This window comes from Populus nigra, chromosome 9 (assembly GCF_951802175.1).
Source record: "Populus nigra chromosome 9, ddPopNigr1.1, whole genome shotgun sequence".
Lineage (NCBI taxonomy): Eukaryota > Viridiplantae > Streptophyta > Magnoliopsida > Malpighiales > Salicaceae > Populus > Populus nigra.
The window spans coordinates 7,169,466-7,187,500 of NC_084860.1; the positions used below are offsets into that span (position 1 = coordinate 7,169,466).

An 18,035-nucleotide genomic window follows, 5' to 3' on the forward strand; every position below is an offset into this window, starting at 1 on the left:
ACTAATAGAAAGACTCAATGAAAAGGTGAGGACTAAATTATGAGAAAAATGAGAAGTAGGGACAAGTCATGTATAAATAATGACCTTGCTCATAAATGAAAAGGTCCCATAAGTTGGACAGTTTTGTTATCTAATTTCCAATTGAGGGTAGGACTTGAAGATGATGAAATTGAAGGTAGGGATCTTCATAGAAGTTGTACTTCGAGATATTACCTTTCACATATAACTGACAATGCTGAAATCGAAGTGGTATAGCTTCATATATGATCCAAAAACTAAAGGAAGGTCAAACCAGCATATTTTGATGCCACTGTAATTGTTTAATATGAACATGATATAATTTGGAGTTAGTTCCTCTACAAAAGCTGTAAGTATGGATGTTATATTTTACAAAAATTTGATCTTGATGAATTTAGAGTTTTATAACTCTAGATATGTCCTAAGAACTGATGGAGGGTCGGATTTAATCTTGTTGGATAGATTTCATTGATTAGGATAACGGGTAACTTTAGGTATGTTAAGGGCAGAAATAGGTTTCCTACCCTTAAATAAAGTTGTATATTAGTGTCTTGGGTTTCAAAAGAACCAAGAGATTTATAACTTTATTTGTAAGCAAAATTCTAAACAATGTTCGAGTAACAAAAGTGGAATTAGAAAGTGTAATGAGAAAATTAATTGAAAGATAAAGAATTAATGACCATGAACTTGTGTAAATAGAATTTTAAGGATACAAGAATTGATGTTGTGGTAAAGTTATGAAGTGATAATGATATCTCTTAATTCAAAATAGGAGAAGTGTCTAGAGGGATTGTCTGTAGATGACACCCTGATATGGCCTTTTCTAGCCAATTGACACCACAGTGGTAGTGGCGCCAGCCCAAAAAAGCCAACCAAGGTAGCCTTCAACTAATAAATTTGACAGTTTATAATAGCCACTTTGAGCTAACGGTTAGGGATCCTTAGGGGTTGAATCAAAGACTAAGATTAGGCACCATAACAAAATGTCCATCTTCCACCTCCTATAAATAAAAGTGGATTCCATTACCTGAGCACCAAGAAAATTGTGTGCAAAGTTGACAAAAAAATCATCTTTCCCCCTTTTTTTTCTCTATAATTTTTCTCTTTTTCTCACTCTACTGCCCCTTCAACCACAACAACTTCATAACCACCATGAACTGTCATAGTTATTAAACTCGGCCTAGAGGTTGACCCGGCCAAGGGACCGGGTACCGGGTTTCATAGGTCAACCCGGATCAACCTAGAAAAATTTAAAAAAAATAAATTTAAAAAATTGTGTGCAAAGTTGACAAAAAAATCATCTTTCCCCCCTTTTTTTCTATATAATTTTTCTCTTTTTCTCACTCTACTGCCCCTTCAACCACAACAACTTCATAACCACCATGAACTGTCATAGTTATTAAACTCGGCCTAGAGGTTGACCCGGCCAAGGGACCGGGTACCGGGTTTCATAGGTCAACCCGGATCAACCTAGAAAAATTTAAAAAAAATAAAGTTTTAATATTTTATATGAAAAAATTAAGAAAAAATCCATGTAAATATAGGCTATACATATTTTAAAATAATAAAGTTTAAAAGAATATTTTAAAAAAAACTTTATCCCACATTAAAAAGGTATTATGTTAAGCTTTTAAGTTGAAATATTTAAACCAAAATTTTTTTTTATCCCACATTGAAAAAATATAATTTTTTTTCTTGGAAACATAGAGTATATATACTAATTGGTTTCAAATCCCACATTGAAAAAAGATAACTTTTTTCTTGGGAATATAAAACATTGAAAAAACATAGCTTTTTTCTTGTGAACATAGAATATATATATTAATGGGTTTCAAATCTCACATTAAAAGGATATTATGTTATCATTTTAAGTTAAAGTATTTAAATCAAAAGGTTTTTTATCCTACATTGAAAAAACATAACTTTTTTCTTGGGAGCATACAGTATATGGCCGCTGAAAAGAAAAAAAAACTAAGCCTGGCCCGGGTCACGCCGAGGTCGACCCGTCGGGCCGGGCCGGGTTTAATAACTATGACAACTACAACACAACCTCCTCCACCAACCCATCTCCTCGTCGGCGATAAGAAGCACCACTGTCAATCCTCCTTCTTCCTCTTTAACGTAGGTTTCTTCTGCAACAACTGACACCAATTGCCAACTCTTCCACCAACCTCACGTTGACCTCTCTTCCCTTTTTGGCTACAACCATGGCCGCTGCATGTAAAACGTGAATTCATTTTGCATGCAGCGCGGGATTTAATTAAGCATGGTCACTGGGCTAGGCCAGTGACCATACAATGATGGGTTAAATCAGTTCCAACCCAGCCCAGATGGTTGGGTCGGGTTAAGCCCACCCCTAAAAAAAAACCATGTATGTTGGGTCACCTAGCGGCCCAACCCGACTCAACTAGGTACAACCCAATCCAATATATTTAATAATAAAAAAATAAAAAAAGAGAGAAAAAAAATCAAGTTTTCCAAAAGGTATTTTAAAAATATTTGTGCAGCCCTCGCATGTTTTTCCAGCTATTTTGCACATATATTAGGTTGTATATTTACATTATAAGATATAAATATGATATTAAAATACACGGTTTTCTTTGAAACTTTTCCAAAAAACTTAGAAAATTAAAAACAATTAAATTAATTTCCTCTTAAAAAAACAAAAAAAATGTTTGTTTTCGGCATATGGCCGAATCTTAAAAGTTTTCCAAGCATATTTTCATAAAAACAAAAAATTGCATTCATCTCATAATTTAAAATGTAAAATGGGTATCATAATCAGTTTATGATTATCTATTAGGGTTTGATCAAATTATTAAAAATCCTTCACTAATTATTTTGTTCATTTTATATTTAAAGTGCTAGAATTTAGCTATAGACTTTAATATTTGAGGGTATAAAATTGCATTGTAAAGTATACCCTTAAGTATTAAAGATACAAAACGCAAAATAAATATTTTTACGCCCCACGACATTGGTTACAAGATGCATCATAAAAGGGTTTTAGCCCATATTAAAAGGTCTTGCTTCACAAAAGTTAACTTTCTAAAATCTTTCATAAAACATATTTTTTTAAAAAAATCAAAGTGTTCTTGTTTCCAAATAAAAAGTATACCAAATAAAAAGTATAAATTTTGATTTTGTCACACATCAAGAATGCCTCAATTAAATGAACCACCAGAAGTAATTACTTTTAAGTATTAGTTGAGGGTAACACATTCTTTTTCACAAAGCTATTTTGATTTTTAAAAGATGAAACTTTTTTTTCAAAGTAAGAATGCATGAGTTGTCAAGTTGTTTATGTACTTATGATGTAAATAATGACATTAATTATAATCATTAATACTCTGATTTTGAGAATTCTCCATAAAAAATACATGTACATAAATGAGTATTCACATATTGTTAAGTCCATGTATTAAAAGGGGGCAATATACATGCAAATATACTAATATACTTTAAGATAAATGAAATTTAATAAGTTGTTATCTTAAAAGTATTTTGGTCTCATAAGGGACATCCACTTTTATATACCTCTAGATCTTGCTTCTAAGTAAATGAATCGTTTGTGGTCTTTATTTGGATACATGGGACTAAGATACAAAAAGTAATTTAGTAAAGTATGAATGATCATTCATTTAGGATAAATGAACCTTCATATGTTGTTATTCAATTTTTTATCCAATAATGACATCAAATTATAAGCATCTCTAGATCCTACTTTCGAATAGATGAATTGTTAATAGTCACTATTTGAACACTTGGGACTATGGTATAGAATATCATTAAGCAAAATACGAGTGATTTTTAGCCCTTACTGGTCATTATCCATGGACATTGATTGCATAAATAGATGTTTAGCACCACCCCTCCTAGGTTTAAAGTTTAACCAACTAAGCCATATATAGGCTCATTCAGCTACTTACTAACATTACCTGAAAAGACTATCACTAGTCATGGGTCTCGATTAGGAATAATTGGTCTTGCTATTAGACACGTTAATTCACTTATTGTTTTTAAAATAAATAAACCTTCACTTCTTGTTATTTTGGCAATAATTAGAAATGGCAACATGACTTGGATCTTAGAAAAGATAAGTTTTGGCCCAATCATCTATTTTTTACATCTTGGGTCTAACTCATTACACTAGATCCATTTTTAACCATTGATGACCATGCAAACAGACTATTGATATATTAGGCACAACAAATCCATTAGAAATAGAAGCCAAATAATAATGTAGTTTACTTTAGATAGGATATTTAAGAGTGATAATATCTTTTTTTTAGGATAATCAGTCACTTTCTTAGAATTCTAAGAAACCAATTAGGGTTTTTAATTACTATAATAGTAAATAGTGATATTTTTACATGTCATTCACGTTTTAGATATTCCCCCATTTCTCACATAAAAACTTAGAAGAAAAACGTGGTTGTTACGATGTCGGGTGCAACAAGAATAATATTAGGGTTCTCACATTAAAAATTTGGAGGTTAAGAGTTAGGGAATTAAATGTTAAAGATATAAAAATGTGACTGAAGGTTTTTAAGGATATTTAGTTGATGTGGTAGCTAGGGACCGGTAGATTTTAAATTGAAAATTAAATTAAATAAAATTGACGGATAATAAATAATTATATAATGATGGGACTTAATGTTGTTTCAATAAAAAAAGGAGGAAAATGAATGAAATAAATAAATCAAATAACCAAAAAAAAATCCCCATAATTTTCCTTCATTGACATTTTGTTAATCTAAACTTAACCCTCAAAATGGGATTACATGTTAAAGGTAGAAGTGAAGATAGAATTTTTAGGCAAGAGGGGAAACCATAAAATTTGTTGATTTTCATTATTTAAACTAATTTTATTGTAGTGAGCAATTGTATTTAAATAAAATCATTACATCCAAAATTAAACCTAAACAATTACAATATAGTAAATGTCAAGAATCGATAAACAAGTTATGAAAAATATGGAGAGGAAATATTAATTACCATTGCCCATGGTTAATGACAGGAAATATTAATCCATTAATGTTTAATACTTTCTTGACTTAAAATTAAATTTTACATAAGTCCCATTAATGTTAAGTATTTTATTTTATGTGTTCATTTTAAAAGTAGAAATATAATTTTCACACTTTCACTCATTTTTTTCTTATTACTTTTTTATTATATTTCCAATTTACTCAAAACAAACATTTAGCTATATAATTATAGAAGTGAGAGGTAAAAGTGAAATATCATTTTTAAAATAATTTTTTTATATTTAAAAAATTATGTAAATAAAATGAAACAGTTAATGTGGGAATGAGGAAATACAACCCAAAGATAAGGAAGTTATAAGTTTTACGGTTCTCCTGCTAATAATTTGTTTCTTTCCATCTAAAGCCGTCAAGCATGTCTCCTCCTTTCGTTTCAAGGAAAACCACTTGAAGTCTCCTCGTATTCGAAGTGGAAGAGGAAACAATAAATTAATTTTTTTTTAGAGTCTTAATGATTTAATTAAATAAATTTAGAGGATTTATACCAACACTATTTAAAGATTAAACTTTAAATAATTATTTTAAAGCTAGATTATCATAAAATATGAATCGTCTAACTATTTAATTTCTAACAGTAATCTATGCGAACTACCAGTAAGAAACACCTAAATCCTTTTAAGAGAGAGGGGTTAATATATCTTTAAATACTAGTTTTTTTCTTTTGTGTTTTAGGTATTTCTGTACTATACTTTACTCATATAAAAAATAAGAGGCATCGTTTTCTATTTATAGAAAAACTATATAAATGATAAAATATTAAGTTTCCCCTTAAATAGTATCACATATATTTTAAATGGCTAGTTTTATAAATGTTTTCAATCAAGTTCTTGATTGTTTCTAGGTTTAGAATTGTAATTCCTTATATTAATTACATTCTTGTCCTCAATTTCTAAAATTTATTTACAATCAAGTCACACTTAATTAATCATCTCATTTTAATTTCTAACTAATGGTTTTTATGTGTGTGACTCATTAGGTTTCCTAATAAGTTAATCCAAATATAAATCACAACCTTAAATACAATATGATTAAATAAATTACACAAATTAATTTATTATCAATTCAACAATTGATTGGTTTATATTTAAAAATCAAGTACAATGTCTAGCAATTTATCATAATCCCCTCAAATATTAGAAAAGTCATAAGTGGTTTGACTTATCTTTTTAGTGACCAGTTTTTCATTATAATTGTTATCTTTTCATCAATAATCTTGATATATAACATGAAGTATGTCTATTTTATTATATTATGTTTGTTCTCATTACCATAATTATTATTCTTTAAATAAGATTTGAGACTTATTTGATCGGTAAAACCAGATAACCGGTGGATAACCCAATCCAATGCACGACAATGCAGGTTTGGAATAGATTAGTGTTTGTGCATGTTAGACGCATGTGTTTTAGGTTCTGCCTAGCATTTTGTTTTTCTGTCATCTTGTCATTAGAGATCAATGAGTATTTTGTCTGATGTCTGTTTCTATAGTGAATTTCATTTTGATTTCTTTTAATATGTTTTGGCTCTCGCTAGCATCAGTGACTCCAGAGATTCTGGGTTCGATCCCCAGAGTAGTTGTGTAACCTGAAATCCAAATGCACGATTGTTAATGTAACAAATAACCCAAGAACCCTCTTGATTAAGAAATTGATATAACTTCTTCACTTGATTTTGGTTGCAAACCTTTTCTGACAGATTATTTGGATGAAAAAATAGGTTGAAGATCATCGGCATGGTCTCAGCTGAGGACATTTTCTTGGAATGAGAGTACAAAGGTTTAAAGGAAAGATTTTTGAGCTGCTGCAATTCAGGGATTCGTAACCTGCTTATTTGATTGAAGTTACAGGGCTGTTCTCATTCAAGGGGATGCACTACTCATGGTGTTTGGGATTTTTAAGTTTGAATTGGAACTGAAAATTTCGTAATTTGCTTAAACTGGTGGTCACATTCCCAGTATTAAATGAAATCTAGATACGGCAAGAATCTCTGCTATCGTCCACGCCCTTTCAATAACAGCACATCCTTGAAAACAAATCTACTACTGATGACACGGTATGGAAGAAATCGAACCATCGGCAATCAGCTAGTAATCATATCAAGTTGCCCAAATCTGAAAATTCTAAAAATTAAAATCAAAATCAGTTCCATGTACAACTAAAACATACAAATGCCAGCAATAGGCTGCACATTATTATCATTTAAAATTAATACAAAGACAGACGTGACAAAAATCTCACTGTTTCCTTTGTTCATGTCAGTTTAATCAAATTCTTGTAGGAAGCGACACTGAACAACAAGATAATTGGGTTATAATCTCCCACCTTCAGCTAATCACGTCTGATTTGCATTAGATGCAGCTTTTAGTTCCTCCAATTTTTTCCGAAGATATGCTTGTTTGAGTTTCTCATGTTTAGCTGCTGCCTGCTCTTGTCTATGCAACTTGAGCTCCACTACCTTTTTTCTGGCTTGATTGGCTTCTTCATGAACTTCTCTGAGAAAAACCACGATGCAAAAGGAGTTACACTGTGGGGTTCAGTAACAAGATTCAGATTGTGGTACTATAATACAAATCAAGTAACAGAATCACTAAAAAGCAAATCATATCAGGATACCTCTTTTTGCCCCCTTTTTTTTATATAAATAACAGGTAGCTGAACCACTTGCACAAAAATAAGATTATTTCTTTTCCTTTTTGGTAATTATTAATGGGGAGAGATTGTTTTTTGGAGCTAATACACAAAGACATGAACTTCCAGATCTAGAAAAGTGCCAAAGTGATGTCTTATCGCCCTTTCTTTTCACAATTGCAGTAGATGTGTTCAGTTCGGTCATCTAATGGTGCACAAAGCAATACAGGTTCCATTAAAGTGCTAAAAGTGGGACAAAGACTGGTTCTCAGAGCAGAGAGGGTTTTCAGAATTTGCTGCCTTGCAAATTTTTGAAGGAATTTCTAGATTAAGGATATGCCCAGAAGAGGTATCACCAGGATTCATTTAGGTCAACTAGTGAGGTCTTATTTAGCATCTCGAGTATGTTGAACAAGACTGGCCTTCGTTATGTAGGGTTCCATTTGGTGGTAATCTCCAATCTATAGGTTTTGTGGTCTAATGGTGGATGCCTGAAGTGTTTAGACAGGTAGCAACTTGGGGGGCTTTCAGTATGGTTAAAACACTAGCATTTAGACAGGTCTTCATGTAAGGTCCAACTTGCAGTGCCTAAGTATATTGAGAAAGTGATGTGAAATTTCGTTTGAAGAGGGTAAAGGTAAGGAATAAATTGTTTGGTCAGGAAAGAGGGGAACTGTAAGCCTAATATGAACATGGGTTTAGATCTTGGACATTTTGTACAGAAAATTATTGCCTTGGGGTGAATGGCAATGCATTTACCTTTAAAACTCAAAGCCCTTCAGAACAAATTAATCTAGACCAAATATAATATCCACTCAACTGATTGAGTAGTTAAGATGCCATGGGTCTGCCTTTTCATATCAAAGGTACCATTAGTTTCCCACCGTTTAAGTCACAAGGTAGGCAATGGATCTTGATTTTGGGAAGAAGGGGTGAGGGTATCTATTGAGCAATGATTTTTTAATCACTCATGTAGCTTGATCCACCAATTCATCTTGTTTCCCACTAGGGTTGTAATAATTTCCCTCTTGCTAATAGTATTCAGAAAAGTCAAGGTACCGTCCAAGTTAAGGCATTACTCTGGATACTGAAGTCAGTTCCACAAGCTTTTTTTATTAATGAGAGGCTCCATAAGGCACAATAGTGTATTGTATTTTCAATGCAGGAGTCATGTTGGCACCTTTACTGGCATTAAGCTGTGGGATAGCAAATGTGGTTAGGCTTTTTGCTGTTGCTGGTGAGCAGAGGGTTGTGAACCATTTATTATATTCTTTCTGAGCAGAAACATATAGGAGGACCCTAAGAAAGGGGGAATTCTTTTGGAGTTCATAAACAGATCATAATTTCAAAATTTCTAAGGAAAACCACTATCTAAACAGCTTCAGCAATAGTTTCCCAGTTTCTTAGTGTGGTCTGCTTAGGGGACCTTCATGGGATCTCGATATCTCAAGATTTAAAAGGATTGGAAGACACTAAATTCTGGTTATCTTTCAGGTGTAGTCTCACATGGTGGACATCTTATTTTCAGTGGTGTAATAATCTTCAAAGACTATTCAAACAAAGTTTCATTTTATCAAATAGCAGGCTAGCTCGACCTCTGCGTGGACAAACTCGTTACATCAGGATACAAGAGAATCTGACCTTTCAACAAAGAAACATTTCTAATTGTCATCAGAAATTGCAAGTTAATTCAAAACCGGCCACCTCATTTAGTTCACCTCAACTCCCCCGCCAACAATTTTCGTAAATACGATCATCCAACATACAATATGCCATTTATAAACATAGGAACAGATTATAAGCCTTACCTCACTAAACGATGATGTTGCGCTTTGTCCACAGGTCCAGCCGCCCGCCCCGGCCCAGCAAATTTGGCATTGAATAACACAGAATCATCACTGTCACCATCAACTTTTCCTTCATCATCAACGGGTGCAGCAGCAGAAGTATTATTCCCTCGAGGCCGCGTCGACTCATCTTGTTCCACACCCTTCCTAAAAAAATCAACACAGTACTTCTCATTCTCTTCCTCATCAGACAACTCTCCTCTCAATAACTTGTCATACAACTCCGCCTTCCTCTCCAATGCAGCATAGCTAGCTGACCCATCATTAACTGCTTTAAGCTCAAGCTTGTCCCTGAAATTAAAGAAAAATCAGAAAAAGAAAAAAAGAAAACCCTAATAAAAGAAAACGAAAGAAGAGTACTTGTGGGCACGGGATTCGACGCCGGAGTTTTTCTTGGAGAAGGTGTCGAGAGAAGGGATAATCTTCTTGGCGCGATGGTATTCAAGATCAGAAGGGGAGATGTCTTTAGATTTCTTGGCTTCTTCTTGGGATTTATAGAGTTGGGCTTTAAGTTCAACGATGGAAGAAGCACCAACTCCTTCTATGGCTCGATGTTTCTTTGGTAAAATTGATGATTCTGTTAGCCATCCTAATGATTCCACCATCACTCTTCTCTTCTTTCCCTCTTCTTCTGCTTCTCCCATTCTTTTCTTCTTCTGTTTTTCTCTACAAAATAAATTAATTAGTTATGGCGATCAACCTCTCAATCAACGAGCGAGATGTCGGTTGGGTGATGTTTGAGTCAAACGACAACCGGTCATCACTTTCTTTTGATATAGAAGAAGCAAAAATCGTAAAGATAGAGCACACATATTCTTCTCTGATTTCTATTCTAAAAAAATAAAAATTCATTTAAAAATTATCTTAAAAATAAATTTATTTTATATTTTTATCTATATTCATCTAACCAAACATGTTTTTATCTTTTTATACTTATTCTTTACATGCTCGACACTAACCAAATACAATCCTAGTATATGTTTGTTTTATAAAAAAAATATTTTTATAACATGTTTTCGTGGTTTTAAAGGTGATTACATGGTGATAAGGTAGGTGGTGGTGATTATTGTTATGGTTGCAATGATATTAGAGGGTTATGATGGAATGATGATAAAATGATTCCTATATTAGTAATAACATGGTGGCAGATAAAGGTGACTACGTTGTTGTAGTGATGGTGATGGAACGTTATGGTAAGATAATAATAAAATAGTAATTACATTGATAATAAGATGGTAGTTGTGGTGGTGGATGACATGATGGAGTGGTGGTGGCAGTGAATATTATGAGTTGGTAGCGTTAAAGGATAATATTTTCTTCTTTTTCTTGAAATTAAAATATTTTCTTCCAAATTAGAACTATTTAGGAATTGATTGGAAGATATTTTTTAATTGATTCATTTTCTAGTTATTTTCTAGTATTTGTTTCACACTGAAAAATAATATATGTGTGTGTGTGTGCGCGCACACGCGCGCGCGTGATTAGTACTTAAAAGTGCATTTTTATCAAGGTTTTATGTCATCATATTACACTTAAAGTATCATTAAATTCCCTAACTTGAGCATGTTTTCTAATAACAAATCTGATAATATAAGATCTTTAATTTATGGTAAATACTCATTTTAAATACAGGCATATCTCACAATTTAAATGATTGATTGATGTGTTTAATTATTGAAATTAAGAAGACAAAACGAGGGCTAAGCTTAAAGAAAAGATGTTGATTCAATTCAAACTGGAGCACTATTCGGTTATGGGATCATAACTGGAGCTGTAGAACTTGGATATCGGTCTAGTTTATATGGGTGGAAATCTGAGACATGGGCCTAAAATTTTCATGAAGAGTCCAAGATTCAAAATGGTCGTTTTCAAGTTCAAATTATAGCAACAAAAGAGAAGTCAAAATTTGTCCTACAGCATAGACACTGTTCAGTGTTCAACTGATATCTCGAGTTCTAGAAGTCCAAATGAGCTAATTTTTGTTTTGTTGGAAATCTAAGACGAATTTCCAGAACTTTCATGAGGACTATCTGTTCAAATTCTGACGTTAGTAATAATGTTTTATTCAGACAAGAAGATAATGGTTGTCACCAAGTCAAGAGGTGGCCACCGACTCAATAATTAGTCATCAAATCAATAGTTTCAAATTTTAGCCTATAAAAGGAGGCTTTTGCCATATATTTAGACATCTTGGTTTTTAGATCAAGATCTTACTCTTGCTCTCTTTCTTTGTATTTTGTAATGTTCAAGTTTTATTCCATGTTATATTTTCCTTAATCTCTTGTTTATGTTTTTCATTTCCTTTACTATACTTATATAATTAAGTTCTTATCTTGTTTATACTATACTTATATAATTAAGTTTTTATCTTGTTTATCTATATTTCTCTTATTTATAATGTTCAGTTAAGTTTATTATGTCAAGGTGAAAAGGTTACACTAATGGTATAAGAAAAAGTATAGTATAAACTCAATATAGAATTTAATGTTTGATACTAACATGTTTTGTATTTATTATCTTACTCACTCTTAATACCTTGCTTGTTAAATGGTTAATCTAGATTTGTGTTGAAGAACCCTCGGTACAACAAATACTTGGCACTTTCATAGCCCAACTATATGGTATAACCGACACTTGTGCTATGAAAGGAACTTGATTTGTTGTTAACATAAGTTATCACCATGAATACCTGACAACATTTACAAGTATTGGCATTACTCAAATAAGATAATTAATATAATCATGTTAATTATAATCCGATTGAAACTTCCTTTGTGTATGGTTTCCAATTGAATAATAAAAATAGTTTATATTATACTTATTTGAAATACCATTAGTGGATCCTCTGACCTTGACAATTATTTTATATTTGTTTAAATCCTTACATTAATATCATATATCAAAGCTCTCTTCAACTCCTTTTCAGTTATTATTTATTTATTTATTTATTTGTAGTTTATACAGTTAACCTCCTTGTGGTTCGACACCAGTCTTACCGGGTTATTTATTACTTTGACACTCCTACACTTGGAAGAAGACATCAACTATTTGATCGTGTCAGTGCGTGTGTGCGTGTGCACGCGCGCTCGCGCGTGTATGTATTGTCAACAATTGAGGGATAGAGCTACCGAAAGAGTAGATTTATATAACCCAATAAAAGCAATATAAATGACTCATCTATAAGTCCACTATAATATGATGGTTTAAGTAATACATGAAGACACCAAGATTAAAAAAAATAGAGAGAGTTGATGGATGTTTTTATTAAGCAATACAAATTCATCATGGATTTAGCATTAAACCATTAAAGTTTGCATATTATGGAAAAGAATCTGAAACAACCATTCAAAAATATGCCTAGAGATGACAAGGGATGGAAGCCCAAATTAACCCCTTATTGATTGAAAAAAAAATGATTTTACTTTTCTTAAATACATTTAGAACATCATATTTTGAGTATCTGTTGGGTAATTAATCTTAGCATTTCACTTATGTAGTTATAGTGGTTGAAAGGGTAGAAGAAGCTATAAGAATAGGAAAATCTCAAATATTTTAGAAATAGGATAAAATAAAGAGGAGGATATATAAGTAAGAAGAAGGATAACTAGGTTCACAACTTCGAGAAAAATTATTCCCATTGTAAGAGATAATAAACAAAAATCAAATTACCATAATAATTCCAATGGCACTAGTTTTTCAACCTCTATGTGCAGTCTAGCAATTGCAAGTTTAAATTTTTCTATTCAATTTCCCAACAATCAACTAGCCAATATCCCTTAGAACTAATAATTTTTTAGACAATCCAATCACCATTCATATATCAACAACCAATCATATAGAAAACCATTGAAGATACTACAAGCCCTTACCACCACCTTTATTACCTATAAGCAAAATGATAAAAAAAAATAAAAATGGTTAGCATAAGGAAAATCACTCTCATCCCTCATAAACCATTCTTACCACCTTATCCCAAATGGTATAGGTTAGACTAAACCATGAGTATTATTCTAGTGTCATAAGACATAATCTTGATAATTGTTTTACTTTGAAATACAAGCTCTTATAGCTTATCAAAGCTGGGTAGATAACATTCGATATCAAAGCTAGGTAGATAACATTCGATAATGCTTTGAAAATGGAGAAACAAGCACATAAAGTTTTGGGTCTTTTCCCTTTCTTTTTTTGTTTCCCATCTCTTAGTTTTTAGTGGCATATGCTATTATTATTGGTGGATGAGAACTTGGTGACTTGAGCATCGATTGTTGCTGTTATCAAAGTGGAATGGCTAGCAATTGGTATGGTGGGGCTTGAGAAAAAAATTAGGGAAAATGATTAATTTTTACTTGGATCAACAATGTTTGGAGAAGGGAACTAATGTTGGGTTGTTAGTGGTGGAGGTTAGAGGTGTCGGGTTTGTTACTGTTGCTCTTTAGTCTTTTGGTTGAGAATTGGGGAAAATGATGAAGGCTTTTGTTAGAGATGCCCGGGCTAATAATGAGAGGGACTATGGATGGCACAAGGACTAAGGCTGATGGATAGTGTAATGATAGGCTTGTGTGATTGATAAGGGGTGGTTTTTGGTTTGTGTTTTGACTAGTTAAATAGTAGAGGTTGGATGGGGGGAATCTTCTCACGGTGACGAGGTTGGCGTAAAGGAGCTGGTTGTGGCAATGATTGTTTTTGGTGGGTCTCGGTGACGAGGTTAGTGTGAAGGAGCTGGTTATGGCAATGATTGTTTTTGGTGGGTCTCGGTAACTGGTTTGAAGGCTGAAGATGAGGTGGGGTTATTGATTAGAGGAGGAGAATCTATTACAATGCTCATGATGTTTGCTAGTGTCAGGTACTACTAGAGTAGTTATTGGTTGTCGGTGATTGTTGGTCATGGCATTGCTATCGGTTGTTTTGTTCAACATATGAAATAATTAATGTTAGGAATGAGGCCCAAAATTCAACAAGGTATTATAACATAATCCATGCAAACCTAATAAAAGATAAATAGTAACCTAACAATGATGTTTGGATGAAATTTATGGACTAGAGCCAAACATGGTTTGAGTTTAAGATTTTCATTCCAATTAGCTAGGCTTAGGCTAGATAATAGAGCGAGGGCAAGTTATCCATTTTCAAATAATAATTATTCAAAGTTTTTTTTCATAATGCTAGAAAAGGATCTGATAATACCAAACACACGTAGAAAGGCCACCTTAGCAAACATAGGCAGGTTAGTAAATTAAGTGACTAGTGAAGAAAGAAGCTATCATTTTCAATTGACAATAAGGGGATTGAATTTTGAATGGGAGATCTATATTTTAAATAGGTAAGCATTATGATATATAATAGCCTATGATTTTCACATAGAACTTTGCTTTTTAGAGCTCCTTAAAATTCTGACAAGTTATGGACTCACAAGACTTTTGCATTGGGAACATATAAGTTTTTTAAAAAAGCAAAAACTTTGAAAAATAAAGTTGGTCACATTTGATTTTATCTAATTTTGATTTTTTGCAAATAAGATTGATTGTATTTGATTTGAGTCGATTTTAAACCTTTGCAAAATAAGGTTGATCACCTTTGATTTGATCCGATTTTAATTTTTTACAAATAAGGCTGGTTGCCTTTGATTTGACTTGATTTTAAGTTTTTACAAGATAATGTTGGCTACCTTTCATTTGACCCAATTTTAAACTTTCGCAAAAAAGATTTGATCCGAACACGTAAGGTAAGAACCATTAAATCCACAATCAATATAGAAAATAACCTAATAAATCTAAAATCAAATTGATAGAAAACTCAACTTAATGATTACTTGAATCAAGAAATCAAAGTTATTAGATGAAAGACCTCAACCCATTGACTAGAAATAATCGACAATTGAAAGTTCATTAGGGTGATCGTTATAAAGATAATTAGTCTTTGATTAGTTCTAAAGAGTTTAATAAATAACCACAAGTATGAGCAACCTCGCATACACACAATATTATTTATGAATAAACCAAGTCTGTAAAAAAACTAAATATAATCTAAGTAACCCTAGTTATACTAGGTAAAACATCTTAAATAAAGCTAAAAACAAGTTTTAATCAAAATAGAAAAAAAATATTAAACCAACTAGAAAAATTATAAAGCTTTATCATAAGGCCTTATCAAACACCAATTACCACAAATTTTAAATCTATATAAAATAAGACTTTTAAAATTTTCTAACAAAATTTTAGTATAATCCAACTGTCAAATTAAAAGTTATGTATGTTAGCGTAAAATTGAGTATAAGAAAAATTAAACCAAAAATCACCTCTAATGTCCTTAAATAATAAGGAAACCTTTCCAAAGAGTAAATCCATAACACAAAAGGAAACACAAGTTTTTACCACCTCTCTCAATACTACCAAGGCTTTGACTCCTTAAGAAACAAGGAAACTATGACAATTAATTTTTTAAGCTACCAACAAAATATCAATGGAAAGTTAGGATTCCATGTAAAATAAAAAAAAAATACTTGCTAAATAATTCCTTAAGGTATCACCTACGTGTCCACTTTACACAAGAAATCCCCGCCTTGTAAGAAATTCACAAATCATATGGAAACAATCATTTTTCTAACTCTCTTTGTCTATTAGCAGATTTTAAATCTAACTTCAAACATATTATTCTTTTTCGTCTGGATGATTTATTAAGACTACCATGTATGGATGGAAATCTTAAAAGATACCTAGTTTCAATCTCAACTAGAATCAAATAAAAAATCTACTTGTAACTTCATATATGGCCTAAAAAGTAAATAAAGGCCTAGTCTAGCATATTTGCAATGTTTTAACCCAAACATCTTAACTTAGCCCATTAAATTTATTTTTGATCTTCTTAGTTTTAGACCTTGTAATAAACCCAATAAGTACCTCTAATAGATCATTTGGTGATGCTTACTTATTTTCATCATTTCTCCTCTTTTTAAAATGATTCATCCTCAAATCAATAATAAAAACATTATATATGAGCAATACATCCTATAATCCTACAATAAAGAATCATCAACACTATTTTTTATAGGCTTGTTAGTATGAAAAAAAAATTACAACCTCTTTTTTCTTTTTTTCACAAGTGGCCCTTTTATGTTTCTCTCATCTCGACCAACTTATTATTTACTTTCATCTTGACCATTCTTTTACTGTAAGTTAATCCCACTAACGTATTATGAATAATCACATTTCTAACTGGAATTTCTTCTCTCTCATGTAAGTGAACATGCATACGAACTCATTGGTCATGGATTAAAATTCCATATTGAGGTCTAAGGTGCTCTTTTATATATATATATATATATATATATATATATATATATATATATATATATATATATATATAAAGGGAATAAAAGCTAATACTTCTCATCCTTATCATTGACGTGGCATCTCAAATGAAAAATATTCTCTCTTTTTTTATTTATCCAAATCATTCTATTTTACTTGTAAACTCAATGCACGCCTAAGTGACTCGCACACATGTCCATGACCCAGCCTGGCTTGACTCGTGTTTGGGCTTGGGTTTGGATTTATAATTCTTTGGCCTATAAAGAAATTTTTTTTGTCAACCTATTATTTTATCCTGGCTAGCCCATGAATAATAAAATTTGAAATTTTTTTTCAAAATGCTTTTTCAAAATCTAAACGGTTTTTTCAACTAAAATATATCATATTTAAAGCTAAAACCATGATGATTAATTTGAGTTTTATAACAGGTAATCAAAGCTAGTAATGTTGGGAATTAATTATGGTAATATTTATAAGTTTTGGTTCCAAAATCATATATAAAATAGGGGTTAAGAAAGAGTGTTTTGCACTCGTTTTCCATATTTTAAAGGCTTCTTTTACCTCTTTTTCTAGTTTATTCTCTTATTTTTTTTAAGCTAAGTTTCTTCTTTGCTTTTCCTCCCAATCTAGAGCAAAGTTCAGTATTTGTAAAGAGACATTTAAGTTAAATTACTTTGGTTCATTGAACTTGTTTAGAAGTCATCTTAACAAGGTATTGTTGTTTATAGTTGGACATGTATTTGAATTAATATGCTTTTGTAAAGATAAATTAAATAATTTATGCTCAATAGTATTGATTTTGAATAATAATTTTACTCAAATATGATTAATTTGTAGAACGAGATAGATTGTGAGGTGAGGTAAGATTTTGATTATAAAATTATAAATTTGTATAATTTGAATACACTTACTTTTTAATGTATTATTGCAATTGAAAGTTTTTGTGTTTATAACTTGCATATAAATTTAATTTTATTAATTTAATTATAAAATATTAATATGGTGAGATTCAAACAGTACTCGATATTGTTGATCTATATTCTAATAACATGCGAAAGAAAGAAAACATCTTAATTTATTAAATAAAATTCTTGATATTTTATTATTGTCCAATTCTAAAATAAACTGAAAAACCAAATATCTTAAAATTTGTAAAATCAAAGATGAAAAATCCAAATACTAAAATAC

The 18,035-nt window shown here is 31.5% G+C and overlaps 1 protein-coding gene across 3 annotated transcripts; it reads right to left on the reverse strand.

Moving 5' to 3' along the window:
* Nucleotides 1-6,842: 6,842 nt before the first annotated feature.
* LOC133702929 (uncharacterized protein At4g18257-like) lies at nucleotides 6,843-10,273 on the reverse strand. 3 transcript variants are annotated; one of them, XM_062127265.1, is made up of 4 exons: nucleotides 9,901-10,273; nucleotides 9,502-9,831; nucleotides 7,388-7,557; nucleotides 6,843-7,176 (listed from the first exon to the last, which is right to left on the reverse strand). In XM_062127265.1, the coding sequence occupies exons 1-3, from the start codon at nucleotides 10,182-10,184 to the stop codon at nucleotides 7,398-7,400; spliced, it is 774 nt and encodes a 257-aa protein (XP_061983249.1). In that variant the 5' UTR covers nucleotides 10,185-10,273; the 3' UTR covers nucleotides 6,843-7,176; nucleotides 7,388-7,397. The 3 variants fall into 3 exon arrangements, with proteins under 3 accessions (XP_061983249.1, XP_061983248.1, XP_061983246.1); XM_062127264.1 differs by having other exon boundaries at nucleotides 6,843-7,185; XM_062127262.1 differs by lacking the exon at nucleotides 6,843-7,176 and having other exon boundaries at nucleotides 7,229-7,557.
* Between the last annotated feature and the right edge of the window lie 7,762 nt (nucleotides 10,274-18,035).

Coding starts and splice junctions, on each gene's coding strand:
- LOC133702929 (XM_062127265.1), bottom strand. CDS start 10,184: ATGGGAGAAGCAGAAGAAGAGGGAAAGAAGAGAAGAGTGATGGTGGAA. Junction 9,832..9,900: donor GTCGAATCCCGTGCCCACAA/GTACTCTTCTTT, acceptor CTTTAATTTCAG/GGACAAGCTTGAGCTTAAAG. Junction 7,558..9,501: donor CAACATCATCGTTTAGTGAG/GTAAGGCTTATA, acceptor GGTTTTTCTCAG/AGAAGTTCATGAAGAAGCCA.